Genomic DNA, 22,903 nt, shown 5'->3' on the forward strand with positions numbered 1-22,903 from the left:
TGCCCATTCAAGAAAATTTGGAGAATATTCAAAATAAATATAAATTTTGGAACAAAACTCCAACAATCAAAAGGACATGGGTGTGTTCAGGACATCATTGTTTCATGTTTCTTTACAACACTTGTTTGGCAAGCACAAAGTTTTATTGTTTTATTTTGGCTTTCTTGTCACTTCCACAGGCTGCAGTCTGTATTCCAATGCAGGAGAAATAACTGACAGAAAAAAATTGCAGGCTTGGATGGATATATACACTCCGAATTATAGTAAAATCTGACTTGCTTTTCTGTTCACTGCAGTTGTAAAAAGTGGCTTGACTGTAGCCTTCCTGACAGCCCAAGCCAGCTCAAGCCTCTCTCACCAACAATGCATTTCTGCCCGTAAAATGCTGCAACCTGCTTGCTAGTTTGTTTTTTTTTTGGTCTGCATCAGATTTTGCATTGCATTGTGGTGACATGATTGTCTGATTATATATTTGCTTGAATGTACATGAAATGAAACAAAATGTCCTATTATAGTGGCCAACTACTGTATTCATCTTATTTATAGAATAGCGCACCAGTGTACTAGTAAAAAAGGGTTAAAACCCTGTTATTTTCTCACAGGACAAATCAAAGCATCCTTTAGGATGGTAGATTAACCTTCTTTCGCACACAGTGCACACAGCAGATGTTTCTCATGTGTTAGTAATGAAAGCAATGTCTCTGAATCTGGCAAAATACTAAATCATTGATATACTGAAGGAGAAATGGACACTGAGAGCTTATGGCTAAGTCTGCTGCAGCTTTACATAAAATCCTTTTGGTGGCACATTATCATTGCATGGGGACAGAATGGTGTGAGGTCAGAAATCAACACTGATTATGTGCACTCGGTGTTGCTCTTCCTGAAAAGTCAGTTCCCAGATTCACAGTGACAGGCTGGTTTACCTTGAAGTGAATGTATTCCAGTAGCCTCATTTTGGGATTTAAATAAGAGCTGATCTGAATGATACCCATTCCTGTTTTTCCTTGAATTAGATATCAGCCATAGCATGCAGTTGTGCTGAGAACTAATTTGCTGATTCATACTGACTCATAAGAATCTCTGACAATGATTCTTTTGAATCAGTTATTGGAAAGTGCAATGTAGCTGTCACTGAAACTAAAAATCCTACAATAAGCAATTAGTGTAGGATTTTATTTAGTCATGCCAGATGTAATCAGGAAATAACACTAGGCTACTAAAGCAATGTAAATAGAGAAATCTAGAGGTAGCATGAGAGAGAGAAAGAGTGAGGGAGAAATCTATATGGAGAGTGGAAGTGAGCTGGCTATGAGAGCTGCTGAGCTGGAACCAGAAGCAGTCTGTCTCTGTCCTTCCTGGTTTGTTTTGATCCATTGCATACAGTATGTTTTAATGGACACCATAACGGAAGTCATCTTAATGGAAATCTATTGAAGTGAGTGAGAGAAAAAAATATCTGTAAAGTAGGCATTGTTGCCATGGCACCAAGCAGAATATGCACGTGTTGTCTGTAGTAGGCTGAGCTCTCAAGTGTATGGCTATTGATTAATGTCTAAATCTCAGAGTTGCTATGCATTTGCATAGTTATCTTGTGCAGTTGGGATTGGCTAATGCTCCGATCGAGGCCTTGGCTGATAGCAGTGAAGACGAAATAGCTGCTGAATGTTCACTCAAGCAAATAATCCCTTCACTTGTGTAGAAAGAAATCAAATAAAAGTAATTTTTCCTTGGAGTATTTTAATATGTGTTTTGGAGGATTGTGCCACTTACACAATAAGAGAAGTTTTTCACTGGTGGCTTGTGGCCGTAGATTTTATTGGGGCATAAATTGCAACTTTGTCTCAAATAAAATGAAGACGAGAGGCTAAAACACTAAAGGTTTTCATCTCAAAACAATGAATTTTTTTTAAGAGATATCAAACTATATATTGTTCTCTTTTACTCACTCAGAGGAACGATTTAATGATTTTGTTATTAAAAATGACCAGAAGATCTACCATGAGATATTTTTATTACTTTAAACAAGTGGGGTGTTAAACTCTGGGCCAGATTGGGCCACATCACCTTTTTTGGAAAAAACTAAAAAAATATAAAAAAAATTACGATTTTAGGAAAAAAGTGGCATCAAAAATTGTAGATAACGTTTATTTAACTTTTACTATTATACTGATTAAAGGTTTTTTTTTGTAATTAAATATTGTGTTAAAAAATGTGATAGAGGCAGACAGCAAAGGAATGTGGGCAGATTGTAAAAAAAAAAAAAAAATTGTCACCTTCAGATCAGAAATGTCAGCATCAGAAATATTTGTCTTGGCTTTGCCATTTGCTTGCCATCTCCCTTATTGCCATTTCTTGTCTTCCTGGCCATCTTCCAAAATGGGAACAGATATCTCTTTGTATATGTCTATATCTACCATAATATACAAATCACTCTCCTGCCTCCTCCTAGTGTTTTGCATTGTGCCATGTGTTTGTGTCATGTGGTGAGCGTTGTCATATCTCTCTCTCTCTCTCTCTCTCTCTCTCTCTCTCTCTCTCTCTCTCTCTCTCTCTCTCTCTTTCTCTCTCTCTCTCAGAGGGAAGTGAGGAATGGAGGAGGCCGGTGCCCAGCTACACTCAGTCTAACAGCAGCAGCAGTGTCACTCGTGGAGGTGGCAGCAGCAGTAGTGAGCTTGTTCGCACCTGGAGTTCTCTCTCCAGAGACGACAGCCTTGAACCTTTACCATACAACTGGGAGATGGCCTACACTGAAACGGGCATGGTCTACTTCATTGAGTGAGTCTGGGGGTATACTGCAATGAATGACTCTTCTGTTGAGATAGGACAAGGAACTCGTTTTTGATTTCGGTTGTGCGTAGTGCGTTGAATGAATGTGAGTTTTCTTTATTTAGTTTACTTGTTTTGTTATTTTGTTATTTAATCAAAGGTTTAGGCTATGCTTGAGCAATACCAGTAATGCGAGTGATGTACATGGAATTGATTACAGTAAGGATTCTCCAGACACTGATGTTCTAAAAGCTAACATTTATATCACTGATGGACCTAATACCATTTATGCATCACTGATGGACCTAACAACAACAACACTGTAATAATGTAAAACTGAAAATAGAATGACAAATAGCACATTAAACATTAGTTTTATGCCAAAATGCATAATGTCACACACTATGCCAGGTTAAATCTGGAATATAGAATTATTAACAGAATGTATTTGTAAAAACATTCTATTTGGAAATCTGTCTCTTCACTCAGCTGATCTCGGGCTGCTACAGTGGTGGGAAAATAATTGCTAACTAACTCGGATTCAGATTACACTGTCAGATTAAACTGAATTCATTAGGCTTATGTCCATTTCACTCTGGCATATGTCAGGCACATCAAAGCACAGCATTCATTTTCTAAGAAAAGCACATTAAACTACCAAGGTTTTAGACATCTAGACAGACTGTATTTAGTGCGGCATGTGTTAAACCTGCCAAGGCAAGGTAGCATAAATATCATTTCCATGTCATTGTAGTACCTTTTCGTTTTAGCTTTCTTATAGTGTAAAAATTGGCAGAAAAATAGTCAAAACACAGTTATTTTAGTTATTTTTGACCAAAACATTCAGTAGATTTTTCCCAGTTGCAATGATGTTACAACATACAGTACCTAATATCTTAAGTCTTGGTGAGCTCTGTGTATCTACCTATCATTTTTTGAGTCAGGTGTGTTAGAAGTCCGCTGTCCAGAGGGTATTTTTTTAGGCCATGGTTTGGACAGACTTGTATTCGGAGCATCAGTGCAAAGGTCCATTGTACAGTTAGACTTTTGTGGACTTTTTAGTAGATCGTTTCTTTGATGAGAACAGCAGAGAGCAGCAAACTAGCAGTCAGTGAGAGAGTAGGAGTAAATTTAGCCCACATTGTGGCCCAGATGTTCTCTAATGAATACAGTGATATGTGTGTGTGTGTGTGTGTGTGTGTGTGTGTGTGTGTGTGTGTGTGTGTGTGTGTGTGTGTGTGTGTGTGTGTGTGTGTGTGTATATGTGTGTGTGTGTGTGTGTGTGTGTGTGTGTGTGTGTGTGTGTGTGTGTGTGTGTGTGTGTTTGTGTGTGCATGTATATGCACATAGTAATAAATATTTCAGGGTTTCTCTCAACTGCATTAATATCAGGGAGCTGCATTAACATGTGAGTGAACATCACAACTCAGTCTCTCAGATTCATTAGAACTAGCGAATTACTTAATTACATAAACAATTTGTTATTATACTATAGTAGAGGTACATTTTGATGCATAAATCTGCACTCACTTTGATCACACCATAAGCCCAAGCAGAGATTTGCATGAGAGATTTGCATGACTGGCATCAGAAAGCTATTCTTGTGCAGAGTATTTGATTGTCTGTCAGAGGAGTATGATCGAGTGTATATAATATAATAAATATTTAAGGAAATAACTATAAATAAATATAAGGAATATAAGTGTGGGAGATAAATATGATAGTGTGAGGAGGATGTTATAATGTGAGGGAGTATGATAGTATACAAAAGGAATATAATAGTATGTGAGAGAAGATAGTATAATGGTATGCCACTGGACTATGACAGTGCTTGAGGTGTTTGGCCTTTAGTTCAGTTCAGTTTTATTTGTAATCTGGGCACATTCATAAAGCAGGTTGTCAGAAAATTCACAAAGCAGGAATCACAAATTCAGGATAGAAATGTTCAATTTATAAATGTTCCTCTAATGAGCCCGCCAGATGTGATAGTGACAAGAAAAATCTCCCTAAGATTATATGAAGAAGAAACCTTAAGAGGAACCAGACTCAAAAGGGATCCTTATCTGGGTGACACCAGAGACTGAGATTAGAAATCATTTCCCTTCAATAACTATATGCTGAAAAATTCATTGAAGTCTTTTTTGTTGAATGTATTAACTTCAGTGATGGAGACTAGAGTGCAAAACTGTTCTTGGCAATTGCAGACCTAAAACTATCATAGCAATTGTAGTCCTTAGCCATTGTAGCAAAACATCCTAGTGGGTTCTAAATGGTACCACCCATTGCAATCTCATTTATCTTCCGTGTGAGGCCATCCTCAGCAGCAGTGAGTGGTTTCCAAGTGAAGGAATCATTTCAACCAGAAGTAAGGCTTTATAGTTGAAGATTTATAAGGCAGGTCTGGAGAGCAGAAGGGGTCAGGATCAGGAGTAGCATGTGTAGTTTGACAAGAGAGAGGGGGAGGGAGGGAGGGGGGAGTGTGAGAGAGAGAGAGAGAGAGAGAGAGAGAGAGAGAGAGAGAGAGAGAGAGAGAGAGAGAGAGAGAGGCACATATACAGATAATTCCATATGCATAACGATGTTGTGTGCTGTGTAAGAACATTGTACATTATGTGCAACATGCAAACAAGGACTCTAGCATGACTGGTTATGGGAGCATAAAGAAAAGGGAGAACCAGTAGATAACACAGATATGAGAGGTTTCTGGGATATAATAGTCATATGACAGTATGTGAGAGGGGTGTAATAGTTCATGGAATAATTCATGGAATACTAATAGAAGTATAATAGTGTGTGAGAAATCTGATGGTGTGTGTGAGTTTGACAATGAATCTGAGCATGGAATTGTCTTTCACAGTATTGCCTGTTATTCTGTGCAGTAGTGAGACTTATACACAGTCTTTTATAACCTTTTCCTTTTTAGTGTATATAAATACTTCATTGGTTCCTTTGTATTCTTAAAGCATCAGCCACTAATTTGGCCATTAATTCTGGTCAGCTACATTAACAATTCAGTGAAGAGCTCAGTTAAGTGTGTGCATGGGATTAATGAATGTTATTGCTTTGTAAGATTTATAGCTGACAATGTTTCGGAGATCTGATTTAAAAACAGATTTTGCTATTTACAATAATATTGCTACCAATCTTGCTTTAAGGTTTGATAGGAAGATTTGGCACAAGAAGCAATTTGCTTTAGAGATTTGCACAGCAGAATTAGAATTTAGATGATATAATTTTCCTGACAGCAAATCAGACCATTGGGAGAAAAGACAAGAAAGGGAGTATGTTAGAGAACATATTACCAGTTATGAGATCATGTGTGTATTGGGGAATATATACCATGTATAACTACTGAAACAGCCGCTTTCTTTTTAGCTACTTGCTTTCTTTCCTCTAGGAAGAACACTTGGAATGTATGTTGTATGTTATATCTCAATTTCAAATTTGGTGTATAAATCTATATATTCTTATGCACTGATGTCTGTTCTGCAGTCATAACACAAAATCTACAACATGGCTGGACCCTCGTCTTGTCAAGAAGGCTAAACCGCCTGAAAAGTGTGAGGATGGAGGTAATTCTTCCACCCTCTTTCTGCTCTTTAGACATATACACATGCTATATTTACACCTGATCCTAAACTATACATCTGTGACATGAGGGAAGTGTGTTTTTAATATTATTCTGGTTGAAAACAATATATTTTTGCCAGTACATCACATTGTGCAATTCAATGTTTGTCTCCTTGTACCCCATAAAGACACACACGCATGCACGCGCGCACGCACACACACACACGCACGCACACACACACACACACACACACACACACACACACACACACACACACACACACACACACACACACACACACACACACAGAAAAAAATTACTAGGGAATGTGAATAACTGTACTTGCAAAAAACATCATAACATTATCTAGTAAAACTTTCAGGCTATTGTTATTTTTTTATACACATCACATTACTTCATCAAGTGGAAGGTTTTAAACTGGCCAAGACAATCAGAAGGATTTCACCTCCTAAAGAGGAGACTGAAAGAAGGGGGGACCCCCTAAGACATTGAGCAACTGAAAGAAGCCAAGCCAAACATCACAAAAGAAGAATGTAACAGTTTGGGGATGTCATTAGTTTGCTAGGCTGGGATGTTGCTAGCATGATGCAGTTATTGTACGCAGAGGATTTGCAACAAAATATTAGGTATTATTTCTTTTCATTTATTTTAAGACAATCTAGGTTAGAGTTTTCAAACCTAGAATACGGCTGGTCTGCTTCCTAAAGATTCCATGTACTAAATTATTTAACACATGTAACATATATCAAGAAATTAAATTTCAAAAGATGAAATTCTGTTTTTTTATCTTATATTCATCTTTTAACATGTAACGGGTACTGGAAAATATGAGCACGAGGAAACTGAAGGCAGGCTTCAAGATCACAACTTTCTTTATTTTCACATGTATTTTCATATATCACTTTACTACACACACACACACACACACACACACACACACACACACACACACACACACACACACACACACACACACACACACACACACACACACACACACACACAAAATCGTCTCCACAATGCTAGGAAAGTTCTCCGTAAAAAAATCGTTTTTTTTTGTTGCAAGTTTTTAAACCGGATCTTTTTATTGAACCTGTTTTTAGACATATTTAAATATTTTTAAGCTTTATATATTTTCTTCTATTGGATGATTGTTTTGCTTTTAAACATTAAGTTACTAAAAGAAGGGATTTTATCTACCAATAGAATAAAGCTTAAAAATATTCAAAAATATCTAAAAATAGGTTAAATAAGTTTAATGGTACATTCGTTTGTTTCAATGTAATCTTATACAGTTTTTTGGATTGCTTACACACTAAAATAAAAAGTAGCACACTATTAGCAAAACCTTACACTCAAGAGGCAAAACATCAGCCCATATTTGCACAACTATAAGCACATTGTCAACCTCACACTTGTTGCAAAACTCTACACACAGTGATTTGCAAAACACTAAACACACTTAACATACATTACACACAAAAATCTATCATGAAGTCACTTCCATGCAATACCAAAGCACTGACTGTCAAATTACTGCACCGTCCAACCAATCGGTTCAACACAGTCATCAGGTGTGCAAACACTTGTTTGCTTAATTGTAGACACACCAATCAGGTGTATAAGCACTATAATATATGTTTACCTTCTGCTCTCTGTTTATGTTCTGTAAAGCTGCTTTGAGACAATTTCTATTGTAAAAAGCACTATACAAATAAACTTTAATTGAATTGAACTTGAATTGAATATAAAAAGCAGCAGGTGAGTTCATAGGTCTTCAAGCACAATGTAAAGAGTCAGAGAAAGAGTAAGACGAGGAGGAGAACAAGGAGAACGAGAAGGAGGAGGAGGAAGGGGAGGAAGAGGAATCAACAGAGGAGGAATCAACAGAAGAAGATGAAGAGATGGAGGCCATGCTGGAGGTAGAGGTAGAGGTAGAGGAAGAGGAAGACAAGAAGGTGCTCAAAGAGGACCGAATCTGACAAATGAGATCCGCGCAACACTGGTTGACCACGTTGTCAACCACGGCCTGACGCTGAGGGAGGCTGGACTGCGAGTACAGCCAAATCTAAGCTGATACACAGTGGCAAGTGTGATAACATTTCGACTGGAAAATAGGTACAGTGTATTGTAAAAATATCATCATATCAACATCATATCTACACTGAACTACACAATTTTGCATGACACTGTTCTTCAGAGAGTTTTACGAATGGATGGAGAGGAGATCCAGCATGAGTTCATATATGTAGATGAGGCTGGGTTCAACCTGACGAGAACACGAAGGAGGGGAAGAAACATCATTGGCCTCAGGGCTATAGTCAATGTCCCAGGGCAACGTGGGGGTAATATAACACTCTGTGCAGCCATTACACAGAATGGAGTCCTCCACCGCCATGTCCATATGGGCCTTTACAACACAGCACTCATACTTACATTCTTGGACCAATTACACAAGATAACAACAGCAAATCAAATCGATCATATGCAATACATTGTTGTTTGGGACAATGTGTCTTTCCACCGCTCTGAACTGGTTTCAGCAACATCCACATTTCACCATCCTATATCTTCCACCATACTCTCCATTCCTCAACCCTATAGAAGAGTTTTTCTCGCCATGGTGGTGGAAGGTATATGATCTCTGTCTCCAGGCTGAGGTACCCCTCATCCAAGCCATGGAGGAGGCCTGTGACCAGATGGAGGTAGCAGCAATGCAAGTATGGATTCGTCATTCACGACGTTTCTTTCCAAGGTGTCTTGCTAATGACAACATTGCCTGCGATGTTGATGAAATTCTCTGGCCAGATCCAGCTAGGCGAAGAGACAATGTCTAGTTTTTTTTTGTATTTTTTACCATAAACTTACAGTACATGTCAACATTTTGGGCGTGTTGACAAATAAATGAGTTTCTTCAGTCTGCAACATTGGTCTTGTGTAGTGTGTGGTGAATTTACATTATATTTGTATTTTATTGATGGTAGCCTACTCTAATCATAGGGAAGTAGAAGTGCTAAAAGTGTTTTAGGTTTATCACAGCAGAGTGTAACTCGTGCAAACAGAGTATAGTAATGTGAAACGTGTGTTTCATATGGTAACAAAGTGTGGTTTTTAAACAGAAGTGTATAGTTTTTACAAGAGTGTTTAATTATGCAAGGGATCTGTAGTGTTTTGCTAATTGTGTGTAGTGTTTTGAAAACACAGGCCCTGTTTTGAAAATCGTGTTTAAGCAATCCAAAAAAACTGTAAGCAATCCAAAAAAACTAATAAGAAATTTATTATTTTTTTCTTTTTTTTTTTGCAGTATTTTGACCTTGTCCTTTTAATAAGTTGTTTTCTTTTTTTTTTACAGATGGATTTAGGTAGCACATAGCATCGGTTAGCAGCTAATAATTATGCCATTAGAAAGTCTGAATAGTTTAATAATATGTGAGTGAGTGTGTGTGTCTTTAGCTCTTCATAAGGAACAAACAAACATCCTCACAGTGATAGGATAACGTTACAAATATGCTACACAAACACACATGCTCACACACCCACCAATAATACATTCTGATATGATAATTAACTCTACAATACCGTGTGTGTAAGTGCACATAGGTGTGTTGCAGAAAGCCCTGTCTGTGTGAGCATTTTGTATTTCCATGACTGCGTGCTTAGAAGTCATTCATCATCTATTCCTCAGAGCTACCATACGGCTGGGAGGAGATTGAGGACGCACAATATGGCACATACTACGTTGAGTAAGTACTCACAATCTCCAGCTGTGTCTTTCTGTTTCTTTTACATACACACACACACACACACACACACACACACACACACACACACACACACACACACACACACACACACACACACACATTTTATGTATAGAAAATTCTTTGTATACAAGCATTGGGAAAATAGTAAGACCTGGTATGTGTGATGTATCCTGGTTGTACATTTTCATTAATCTCCCATGATCCATTGCCTGTTTTCAATTTGTCCTGCAGTCACATAAACCAAAGAACCCAATTCGAGAATCCAGTTGTAGAAGCAAAGAAGAAACTTGCGCAGGAGGCTGCAGCTGTAGCACAGAGCCAAAAGGGGGCAGCACCTGCTCCAGGTACACTTCCATCACACACTCTAAAGTACAAACCCATTGTTCCAGAATGGAAAGAAGAAAAAAAAAAAAGAAAAATGTTTTTTCCGTTTCACATGTTATTTACAAGTAAAAAGAAAGCCAAACATGAAATGTGGTTGTACAATATCTATTGTTGTCTCCAACAATACAGCAATAATAAAAAAACAAAAAACCTCCCCAAAAAACCCCACAAGATAAAATCAACAGACAAATATTTAGGAAAAGTTCCAAAGGCAAGAATGCCAAGGTTTTTTTTGGCCCAACCATACAACATGGAACAACCAAGAGGACTGTGAAAGAACTTGGTGCAAGTTTGGTGGCAAGTTATCTTTCCCTCTCCTACACAGATATATTTTTGCTCATTTTCAAAAAGGGTGCCAATAATTCTTATGTTGATAGTGGCTTCATTTTTGCTCATGACTATATGTATAGTGGTGTGATTAACATGATTAACATTATCAGACAGACTCTCATTGTGTCATCAGTCCACATCATACACATATAGCAAGGAACAAAGCAAGAAATGTCATTCAGATCACCGACATGTATATAATAGTGATGGACCATCTATGAGATCACACACACTAAATGTGTAAGTGATATAAATTACATTTCTTCCTTTGTTCCTGGCTGTATGCATATAATGCGTATTGAAAACTATTATATCTCCGTCATTCTTTTCCTCCTCCCCGTCACGCTTGCACCATCTCTGCTGCCCCTACTTTTACGCTCTTACCTCCACTTGTTCCTACTTGTCAGGAATTTTAACCAGACAGGAGTCTTACTCATCACACACACATTAGACTCCTTCGCCCAAATGAACACCTCAAGCTTTGTTCGTCACCGTTTATAGCTTTTACAGCCCCCCCGCTGTGGTGAAATTTAGTTATGAGTTTCCACTTACACAGCAACCTAAATATTCGTCACTAAGTGATGCCTGTCTGGGAGAGTGACTAACAGTCTGTGCACAATGTCACAATCACTGACCCATCCTTCCTGTTACGTTCACTACTGAAGATTAATAACCTAGATAGATCAGGTCAATTTCTTGAAAAATAAAATTTTGGTTCTGTAAATCACCTTTTTTTCCATTCCCATGCCAGTCTGTTTGCTGAAATTCATACATAATTCATTCTCAGATCATTCATAAAATAAACCAATAAACCAAAAATAATCCAATACTAGAGATACTAAAGTTGTGTGAGTAGAGATATTTTCACTGTTAGTTCACTGTTAGGTCTTTCCTTCTGCTTTTATTAGTTATTTTGTCACACTCATGACTAATTTATTTTTGGAAAAAGGAAATGTGAGTGAAATGAGACATCAGGTCAGTTTATACACTTTATAAATGCTATCCAGTGTTTACAGTGTTATATTTTTTCATTGTATGTTAATGTATTTTGAATACGCTGTGATATGTGTGTGTGTGTGTGTGTGTGTGTGTGTGTGTGTGTGTGTGTGTGTGTGTGTGTGTGTGTGGTTGGATGTAGTGTGGGGCAATGGCGAAAGTTTGATTTTGACATTGGTGAGGACATAATTTATTTGACATTGGTGCCGACAACATTCCCGTCTTTTGTGAATAAAACTGTTTTTATAAGAATACTTCCTTCCTCACATACCGGTAACCTGCATAATCACGTTGCATATTGCTTCATACAACGGAATCTAGCTGCAGCCGCCCTCGAGAGAAAGACAAAGCCAATCAAACAGCGACGTGGGTTAGAGAGGCAGGACTCAAAATTGACAAAGGTCAATCATTTTAGAGAGTTGAGTTACAGAGGCGGGATTCATTGCAGGGGGTAAATCTGTATATTTTCATCTTATTTAATGATTCCTGGATAGATGTTAAAAAGCCCAAGACACAGACGGATATCAGTGGTTATGTGTCCCTACCCAAATCGACGCCCTTGGTGTGGGGCCCTTTTATAAGGTCCTCATAAGGGCTGGTCCTTATTTTCTATTGAAAAACTTTGAAACTTTGTTTTGGACTTGTTTCTGTCCACCATTGCCAAGGCACCAGTCTGTTACCCGTTGTATTCACTATATAAACACATATTGTGTTTTGAATTAGTGACTGTGATTTGTTTGTTCACTTCACCTCTGTTTATGTCTAGAAGTCACTTTGTTTTCATGTCTGGATTCAGCGTACTTTATATTCTTGTTCACTGCCTTATCTAATATGGATTATCCTAGATCGACATTGTCGACATTATCCAGTACTACAGGAGCATTACATTACTTTATGTTCTGTTTATTTTAGATTTAGCAAAGCATTAATTAACTGCATTAATAATTATGTCAATGAAAGGTCCTTATGATGATAGTAAAACAGGTAGGTGTGTTTGTGTGTGTGTGTGTGTGTGTGTGTGTGTGTGTGTGTGTGTGTGTGTGTGTGTGTGTGTGTGAGAGAGAGAGAGAGAGAGAGAGAGAGAGAGAGAGAGAGAGAGAGCATAAATCATTTCGTAAGAGTGGTTCTTTAAACACCACTTTAAACACTACTAGCTGATATGAGAAGCAAATAGAAATGGTAGTATTTGGGGATTCGGGATGCCTGTTTGGGGCTGTGTGGTTGGTAATGAATGATCTCATTTGCAGTGTCATAAAGCCAAGTGTTATAATGGATTTGTTTATAACACCAGCTGGGTGAAGCACTTTGTTTGTTTAATTATAGGTCAGTCAAGCATAAAAAAGCTATCAAAGGGAGCCAGAGCTTTCTAAAGCATCTCATTCGCTCTTATTTTTCTCTGCTTCAGTTTAGCTAAGCTATAAAATTTTTTTATTGTCTTGTCAAAAATCATCAAAAAATATGCAACAAGGAAAGGAATATTTGAATGGAATTCTATCCAATTATTCTTCTAGGTGGTGAAGGGGGAACTCCAGGATTCACTCGTGACCCCACTCAGCTGAAGGGCGAGTTATATCACACAGCTTTGAAAAAGAGCACTCAGGGTTTTGGCTTCACAATAATCGGAGGAGACCGAACTGATGAGTTCTTGCAGGTGAAGAATGTCCTTGCAGATGGACCAGCTGCACAAGACAACAAGATGTCCTCTGGTGAGGGCGAGCATGACATTTGTTTCAGCTTAGCTTTATCTGTCGCACATGTTGGTTTTTCGCAAATAACAATAACAACAAATGCCTTTGACTTTTAATATAAGTAACATATTTTCTGTAGACAAATGACAAGCACACTTATATCTGGGTTTCCCCAAACTGTTGCCACAAAGTTGTAAACACACAATTATACAGAATGTCTTTGCAAGCTGTAGCACTACAGTTTCCATTTACTAGCACTGTGACCCAAACATGTTCCAGCATGACAATGCCTCTGTGCGGTCTATAAAGACAAGGGTGGAGTGGAAAATCTTAAACGTCCTTCCTTTTTCACAACCTCACGGAACAGTTATGACTGTGTATCGGGCGTCCTCGCCCAACATCTGTGCCTTACATGTGGCGAATGGATAATTCTACAACCATACTCCACAACCTACAGTAGTACAAAGCCTTACCAGACGATTGGAAGTTATTATAGCATCCATGTACATAGCATCTACATATATGTCCATATACTTTTATCCATACAATGTACAACATTTGTGAATATGAAACATAGGATGAAAACGTTCTACTGAAACATTCCTTTAAAGCAGTAGTACTAATGAATCAAAGTAATTAACATATATGAACAGCTTTATAATTTTTTTTTATACATTAAAATGATTTCTTTGTGGAGCTTTTTATAAATCTTATTCATTCCTCTTCTTCTCAGGTGATGTAATTGTGGAGATCAACGGCACACTGGTCCTTGGTAAGACCCACAATGACGTGGTGCAGATGTTTCAGTGCATCCCCATCAGCCAGTATGTGGATATGGTCTTGTGTCGTGGCTACTCCCTGCCTCCAGATGTACAGGAAGATAATGAAGACCTTCCTCCTCCACCACCTCCTCCTCCCTCAGCTGGTGAAGTGGTAACAGCTGTGCCCCTTATCAATGGGCAGCCACTGCTAGTGAAGGGCGATGCTTTGAATGCTTCGTCCCAGGAGCTCCACTACCTCACTACTGATGCTAGTGGGAGGCCTATTGTGGCAGCGCTACCCAACATTCCTAATGCTAATGATGAGAGGCCTGAGGGTGGAATGCTGCAGCCAGAGCTGGTCACTGTGCCCCTTGTAAAAGGCCCGGGCGGGTTTGGATTTGCTATTGCTGACAGTCCGCTGGGCCAGAAGGTGAAGATGATCCTGGACGCACAGTGGTGCCGTGACTTGCTTAAGGGGGACGTCATCAAGGAGATCAACAGGCAGAATGTACAGACATTGAGCCATGCACAGGTGGTGGACATACTCAAAGAGCTTCCTGTGGGAAGTGAGGTCAACCTGCTGGTGCTCAGAGGAGGTGAGGAAAGAGGAAAGAGAGAGTGAGGGAACATGAAAGTTAAAAGGATAAAGGGAGAAAAAGGTTTATTCCATATAATGTGTTTGTTTTGGGATGAAAAGATGGCTTATCATGTTTACTGCTAAGAATGTCCAATTAAACTCTCTATGCAGTTAGTCCAAACTATTATATGTTTGATTGTGTCACTGCACAGAGTAGCAGTTTGTTTTCTAGGTTCTTTGTTTGCTAGTTGTCTTAGTGCACAGGGCGTATGCAATCTGTGTATGCTGAAGAAAACAACAAAACACCGTCTTATAAAATTAGCAACCACCTTCTATTCACCTTGTATTTTGTCACCAAATAAATCAGACCAGGCAGCTCTGTATTTATGTATTGTAAAATTTAGATGTCATATAAAACCATATACAATGGTACAAACTAAGTGGCAAGCCATATTCCCATTTACAGATTGTCAAAAGACGTGTTGGAGACTTAGTAAGCATGTGGAAAAATCTTCACATAAACCTGAGAACACCATCTTCTTAGTGAAATTGCTGTTCATCAATAGTTTTCCACCAGTCTGACAGAGCTTGAGCAAAAATAATAGGAACCAGATTCGTAAAGCTTATGGAGACATATATCTGAAGCCAAAAGCAGTTCTACCGATGACCGACCTGGGTGGCCTAAATACTTATGCAAATACCCAGGTCCATGGCAACAGTTTCAAAGGAGTCCATAACAAAACCTTCCACAATGTCATGCATTTGCATGCTGTGAAGACATGTACAGCTCTTTTTCAGTATACTGACACTGACTGTGGATCTTTTTTTTCCGTTCTTTAATAATTTGAACTCATTTCTGATCTCTTTACACACGCTTAATGCATAATTTCTAATAACAATTCAAATGTTCTTTTATTTTTAAATGCTCTACATCAAAGTACAAAATGGTGACTGTTCTGGTTTGTGAATGTCTGGCATGTTGCATAGTAATTCTTGCTGAGATTCCTCCTGACCTTTCTCAGCCGTGTCATACAGTGATATCCCATCAGATATGGGTGACCTACAGCAGCACAGCTGGAACATGAACCTAAATCCCAGCTCCAGGTTGCATCATTGCACCACTAACCATCTCCTGAGTTTCCTTATATGCTTTGATTAGTAGAGTATTACCGCAAGTCCAGGCTCACAGCCCAGAGTATGATAATAAGTTCCAACAGAAGAGAGACTGGATGAGAAACTGGTATGTTTAGAAAGACAAGTATAGGTGGGAAAAGAGCAAGGAATGAGGACTAGAGTAAAACATAGAAAGAAAATTCAACCATGACTGAATTCAACCTGTTTTTATTCGGATAGAAAGAAGGTCAGTGTGTGAAGATATCTCAGCCTTTTTATTACTAAGCATGTGAGTTAGATTTTGTTAATTCATGTGTGTTCAATCTATTTGAGTGACAGTCACTTTTTTTAATGTTAGACCTAGATGAAACTATGGCTCAAGTCTGTATGATTTTAGGCAGTACTCTCCTCTCACTCTACACTTTTCATCTCTCTTTCTTTCATGTACGTGCACTCTATCCATCTTTAATATGTCTTAGATGAAATATGCTTTTCAACTCAGCTCTCAGATCTCTTCATGGTCTCGCCTGCAATTTGTTTCACCAGGATTTATTGGCTCATCTTTCTTACGAAATGTGGTTAATGCTGACATTTCTCTTCTTCTTTTTTTTATTTATTTCTTCCAATATTGATGGTGTCTTTTTGGTTTGCTATTTTGCTGAGAAATGCTACACTAGAAACTGAAAGATGCCTTTTAGACCTGCCCAGCATTTTACACTTGCCCATTTACAAAAAATTCTGAATGTGTTTAAAAGTTTGTGTTTTCTTTTAGTGGTACAGTAAATCTGGATTTAATACATCTGCATTACTGAGGAATGGTCAGTAAACTCAGCTAAACTTAGCAATCCAGTATGTTTGATTTGATCAGAGCTTGTGATGTTGACTTATAGATAGTGTAGGACCAGTGTGTACATTTTGAAAACATACCTTCAGGTTTTATATGAAGTAATACTTAGAAATGTTTTATGACTAATATGTGAATATAGGACAGATAAATATGCAGCTCACATTGTATCGTTTTTCGGTTCAGTCCTGAGCTTGAGTTATTATGTGTGTGGATTTTTAGCTGATTTTCCAAGTTGAATTTCCTTCCATTAGCTTGTAGGAGTTTTGGATTTTTTAAATTGCCCCTACAGTAGGTGTAAGTGAGTGTGTAAATGTGTGTATGCATGTCCTGCTGGACCCTCTGTGACCCTGACCAGGAGGAAGTGATTACCGAAGAGGAATGAATGAATGATGTGTAATTACATCGTTGTTAACGTAAAATGTTCGAATGGATTCCACACACTTGTTTTATCCTCATAACTTTAAGCTGCACACATTTTTATTGCATTATGTTTCTCTTCCTTTCTCACTATCGTCTCCTCATTTCTGCCCGTAGGTCAGACTTCACCAGTGAAAAGTCTTAGACCTGTGAGTATGCTAATACTTTTTCCACATTTAAAACCACAAGGTTTTAGTTATCAGCATGGAAAAAGGAAAGTATGTTAAGTTGCCTTAAAAGAATGCACTTTCAACTTGTGCCTAGCAGAGACAGGAAATAAGTGCCAGTCTAGAGACTTTGGACCAGTGCCATGATGTTGGAGCCCCCCAAGCACTAACTTATTATTCAAGTACGTTGCCCTGTAGCTCCCCGAGACGAGACATCACCCTCCGACAGAGCAAGCCCAAGGGCCCTGTAAATGATTCTGCACAGAGAGGTACTGTATGCAAGTGATGGGGTACTTCTTATTATTCTTATCTTCTTCTTCTTCTTCTTCTTCTTTTCATTATTATTATTATTATTATTATTATTATTATTATTATTATTATTATTATTATTATTATTATTATTATCATGGTTGTTGTTGTTGTTGTTAGTAGTAGTAGTTGCATTAACAAATAGTAGGAAGTGTTAAGTTACAGTAGTATTACCCTTGTTACATTTATAAGTCACTGAAATGACATTTGTATACAATCCTTTATGTAAGTTCACATTTTGTAAAAATGTTTCTTAATATTTTAATTATAATGAGTTGTAAAGAAAAAGTAGCCAAAGAGTCTGTTAATAATTTTGCTAAAAAATACAGTACCTTATATCTAATGTGGAAAAAACCCCTACTGATACCCTAATGACTGATAGCACATTCTGAATATTAGTTCATTATGTTTTTCAATATTAAGTCCGAGTTTGGTGTTATCCATGGTTTCAGCAGTGCCTCAGTATAAAGAGCTGGATGTGTTCATAAAGCGAGATCAGGAGACAGGATTTGGCTTCCGGGTGCTTGGAGGAGAAGGGCCTGATCAGCCAGTAATTAGTTTTTCTGATCTTTCACTATCCTTATTGACCTGGCCACCATTTACTAATGTGAATTGCAGTAAATGCTTTTCTTCTTAAGGTATACATAGGTGCCATCATTCCCCAGGGAGCCGCAGAGAAAGATGGCCGTCTGCGTGCAGGGGATGAGCTGATGGCCATTGATAGCATCATAATAAGGGGCAAATCCCACAAGCAAGTGCTGGATCTGATGACCAATGCAGCTCGCAATGGACAGGTGCTGCTCACTGTGTGCCGTAAAGTCATCTACAGGGGTGAGTTTTAACCCCAGACACTTTGGAATGGCTGTTTTTTCAAGTCACAGCATGGGATTTTACACCAATACTCACACTAAATGAGTTTTATATTGAACAATGATTCTTGTTCCAGTTTATGTTCTTTGTTTTCTAATTTCTTTCCATTTCTTTTTGATGCCACATTTTCCTGGCTTTTGCGACTTCTTGTCTGTGTTGTTTTTTCCTGAATTCTGTAACTTGAATTTGGGTCCAACATCTCTTAAGTTTTGATTATCTTTCATCTCCTTGTTTTACCAGCCTGTGTATGAAAATCTAAGTGGTGCACAAGGCCTTCCTCTTCCTACCAGTTTACATAATACTTATGGAAGTGCTGGTGCAAGTAATACAACACTGTAGAGAGTGCATGCATGTTTCCTTTGACCAGATGTCCTCTGTTCCTCTCGCCCTCCAAACGGCTATTCCAAATTGTTTATATCCACAATGATGTCAAGATCATTTCCAGTTTAAAGATGTAGTTGATCCACATGCAAACTTCAAACTCAACATGTATTCAGTGCTTACACCAAATGATCTCTGAGATTCTTAATGAAACCTTCAAGATTAATTTATTTACTTACTTACTTTATAATCGGAACTGCTTGTTAGAACCAAAAGCATCCATTCTTATTAGTTGTGTGTCCTTCACAGATATATCTGATGACGAAGGGGCACGGAACCTGGCTCCGGTGTTAATGAATGGTTCTCCAAAAACACCACATGTCCAAGTCCCAAGTGTCTTGGACCATAAACCGATGGATATTACACTCCATCGCAAAGACAACGAAGGCTTTGGCTTTGTCATTCTCACTTCCAAAAGCAAACCCCCACCTGGAGGCAAGTAAAGAACAAATTACACAACACATGCATGAACATGTGAAGTTTACATTTCTTCAGTGACTAAAATTTTCTGCTGCATATTACGTAACATATTCTGGAGTGTGTTCCTTAAATCTCAGTGAGTTCTTGGGTGGTATCTGTAATAAAATGTCTGCTTCGTAATATATACAAACTGACCTTTACATTATTATTTAATATTTATTCAATTACACTATATGGCCCAAAGTACCGTACCCATACGTGCTTGTTGAACACCCCATTCCTGTTTGGAGTGTGGCTGTGGGGATTTGCATATTCATACATATACATAAACATATACATATACATATACAGTACATAACAAGAGCATTAGTAAATTACTTAAGTTCTTCCACTTCAACCTTGGCAAAAGTTTGTGCTTAATGGCATTCTCATGCTGGAATACAAAGACATGCTTAACAAATGTGTGCTTTCAACTTTATGTCAAAAATTTGGACAAGACACACACGGGTTAGGACTTGACCACAAACCTTTAGCAACATAGTTGAGCTATTTTCCTGTCATTATTCTGGTCTTATGGTTACACCCATGATCAGATTCCTATTTCTCCCACTTGTATATTACATCAACACTAAACTAAACAAAACATCCATAAACCATTATTAATTAGGTGTGTGTGATGGTTTTCAGTGATCCCTCATAAGATTGGCCGCATCATCGAGGGCAGTCCAGCTGAGAGATGCTGTCTGTTAAATGTGGGTGACCGTATCTCTGCTGTTAATGGCTGCTCCATCATTGAGCTCTCTCACAGCGACATTGTGCAGCTTATTAAAGATGCCGGCAATGCTGTCACGCTCTCTGTAGTTCCCGAGGATGGTGAGTAAGCACTTTGAGTAAGCAAAGAGACAGACATCTGTCACATCTCTGAAATGATAATAAAATATGATTTATTGTATTAATGTCATTCAACTAATCTGCAGTTTGTATTTGCATGTTGTTTAATACATTTTAAGGGTTTGCACAGAATCTCTTTCGTTACATATTATTTAAATATATATTTCATAATTTTATTTTTAAAAATTGTGTTTATTAATATGGGGCTTTTAGTGTTTACCCCATTTGGATATGTATACACAAATATAGAAGTGCTATTAAAATAATTTACAATAAGAAAATGACATCATACTTTAAAAAAAAATTCTAACAATTTACACTAATGCTTACAGTTGTGTACAAATAACTTTTTTTCTTTTATTGTCTGTTTTGATTTAGAATACAAAGGCCCACCCTCAGCAGCCAGCTCAGCCAAACAGAGTCCAGCTCTACAGCACAGGACAATGAAATCCAGCGCACAGGAGGAGAGGTACTGTACCAACACTCACAATGCCTAACAACATCTCCCAGTTACATTATTTAAATTTTTTTTTAACTCTTTAGATTACATAGGATGTACATGAAGCGTTCCTGTCTCTGTTACTTGCAGATATAATTTTGATCCGGAGGAGATCAGGGATGAGCTGGTCTGGGCCGAATATAAAATGATTACCGAGAAAGAAAAAGAAACGCTTTGTGGAACAAGCTCAAAACAGGCAAGGCGCCTACTGTTCTATACTGTTTCTATAGAACTATTCTATAATTAAGATCTGTATAATAAAAGAAATACTTATAAATGGGTAAACTTGTGCATTTGTGTGTATGCAGGGTTGTATTCTTGTGGAGTTAGACCGTGGCCCACGTGGTTTTGGGTTCAGTCTGAGAGGAGGGACAGAGTATAACATGGGCCTCTACATCCTGCGATTAGCTGAAGATGGCCCTGCGCTTCAGGATGGCAGGATTCAGGTCAGTGTACTCAACTCGATCAGTCGAGACTTAGTCTAGCTATCACTTGTTTAATCATTAACCTGATACAAATATTTTATATGTAATTGTAACGTGATGCTCAAATGTTCATACATAGCTCTGCATATTTTTCTGGCAATATACTATATATATACAGTATATATGTATGGTTTCTTCCACCTTTTTTAATTCAGTGGAACCTACATGAGCTTAAATGAATAGAATTGCATGAACATCTTGAAAAAAATGAATAGATCAGTAATAAGGACATACACATGACAGCTGGATAACGTGTTTTTTTTTTTCAGCAAAATAATCACAATCATATTAATACAAGCACATATTAATGCACTGCTTTTGACTAAATACAGTTGCAATCCACAACATGGCAACAGACTTCTTCATAACTGTATGTCTGTTATTTTATTGATTAATTCCTGCTCCACATCTTAGCTGCACTGTATATGACCGCTTACTGTCTAAATGTGCTGAACATGCACATATTCAGTCAATCATTCAATCAGTAACTCAATAAGCAAGAAGGACAGTCGTCATACTAGTGCAGCAAAAAATCTATTTTGTATTCCCAACACATAACCTTTGATTACTGTCTAGTTTCTATGTCGTTATCACATGACTATCCAGATTTTTATTGTTCGTTATATTTTCCATGCAGGTTGGAGATCAAATAGTAGAAATCAATGGTGAGCCCACGCAGGGTATCAGTCACACCAGAGCCATTGAACTTATCCAGGCTGGTGGAAACAAAGTACTGCTGCTCCTGAGACCCGGACAGGGACTTGTGACTGACACCAGTGAGTGTCGTCTCCCAAACACCCCCCCCCCACACACACACACACACACACAAGCATACTGTACATCTATGATATATGTCTTGTAGAATTTTGAATAATATATGACTAGTAAAGAAATTTTCTTTCTTTCTTTCTTTCTTTCTTTCTTTCTTTCTTTCTTTCTTTCTTTCTTTTGTCCTTCCTTCCTTCCCCTCTCGCTCTTTCTAGGCAATATAAGTTCCTCTGCTGTGTGCTACTACCCCCAGGAGCACCATCACTAACAGTTTCTTTTGCTCTGGGCATCCTTTCTCATTTTGGTAATTCTATTTCTTGCATCCTCTCCTCCCTTCACTCACATCTGCTCACACAGCTGCAAAGAGTTGTTCTACCCAAATATCTGTATTCCTTCCATATTTTCTGAAGAGAAAATCTTGCCACTCTTGCAGTGGTAAATTGGCAAACAACAGATTTGACAATGTCTTCTATATCACAGTTGTATGGACTGCAGAATGTCATTTTAAAGTTTAATCATGTGGACAAATATTTATATAATTAGACAAGGATCACATTATTGACATGTTTTATTGCCGCCTTAAGTCAATCATTATTCATCTTTAGTAAACTTTTGATCAAAGTTGCAGTAGATCTAGAGCCTGTCATGGGATGATTGGGTAAGAGGAAATCACAGAACCATCTAGAAACCCATGTTACTAGTAACCCTTAGAGTTGATGCAGCAACACTTTTTACTGCACCATTGTGAAAGTGAATGTTAACGAAAGTGACGTGACATACGGCTAAGTAGGGTGACCCATACTCAGAATTCGTTCTCTGCATTGAACCCATCCAAAGTGCACACACACAGCAGTGAACACACACACAGCAGTGAA

General features: G+C 38.0%; 1 protein-coding gene across 6 annotated transcripts in view; it reads left to right on the top strand.

The window, feature by feature from the left end:
• Positions 1-22,903, top strand: part of LOC113643037 (membrane-associated guanylate kinase, WW and PDZ domain-containing protein 3) — a 105,638-nt gene that overhangs the window by 79,694 nt on the left and 3,041 nt on the right. For 2 of the 6 annotated variants that reach the window (XM_027147016.2, XM_027147017.2), the window contains exons 6-21: positions 2,580-2,778; positions 6,262-6,341; positions 10,047-10,104; positions 10,357-10,469; positions 13,347-13,541; positions 14,257-14,880; positions 17,356-17,387; positions 17,503-17,674; positions 18,167-18,264; positions 18,353-18,545; positions 19,215-19,400; positions 20,073-20,258; positions 20,655-20,745; positions 20,866-20,971; positions 21,084-21,221; positions 21,898-22,036. In XM_027147016.2, coding sequence (XP_027002817.2) covers positions 2,580-2,778; positions 6,262-6,341; positions 10,047-10,104; positions 10,357-10,469; positions 13,347-13,541; positions 14,257-14,880; positions 17,356-17,387; positions 17,503-17,674; positions 18,167-18,264; positions 18,353-18,545; positions 19,215-19,400; positions 20,073-20,258; positions 20,655-20,745; positions 20,866-20,971; positions 21,084-21,221; positions 21,898-22,036 — 2,610 coding nt within the window. Of the gene's footprint in view, positions 1-2,579; positions 2,779-6,261; positions 6,342-10,046; positions 10,105-10,356; positions 10,470-13,346; positions 13,542-14,256; positions 14,881-17,355; positions 17,388-17,502; positions 17,675-18,166; positions 18,265-18,352; positions 18,546-19,214; positions 19,401-20,072; positions 20,259-20,654; positions 20,746-20,865; positions 20,972-21,083; positions 21,222-21,897; positions 22,037-22,243; positions 22,333-22,903 lie in introns of all 6 variants that reach the window. The other 4 variants (XM_047814247.1, XM_047814244.1, XM_047814243.1 and 1 more) reach the window with 4 other exon arrangements.

The sequence above is a fragment of the Tachysurus fulvidraco genome, chromosome 5 (genome assembly GCF_022655615.1).
Source record: "Tachysurus fulvidraco isolate hzauxx_2018 chromosome 5, HZAU_PFXX_2.0, whole genome shotgun sequence".
Lineage (NCBI taxonomy): Eukaryota > Metazoa > Chordata > Actinopteri > Siluriformes > Bagridae > Tachysurus > Tachysurus fulvidraco.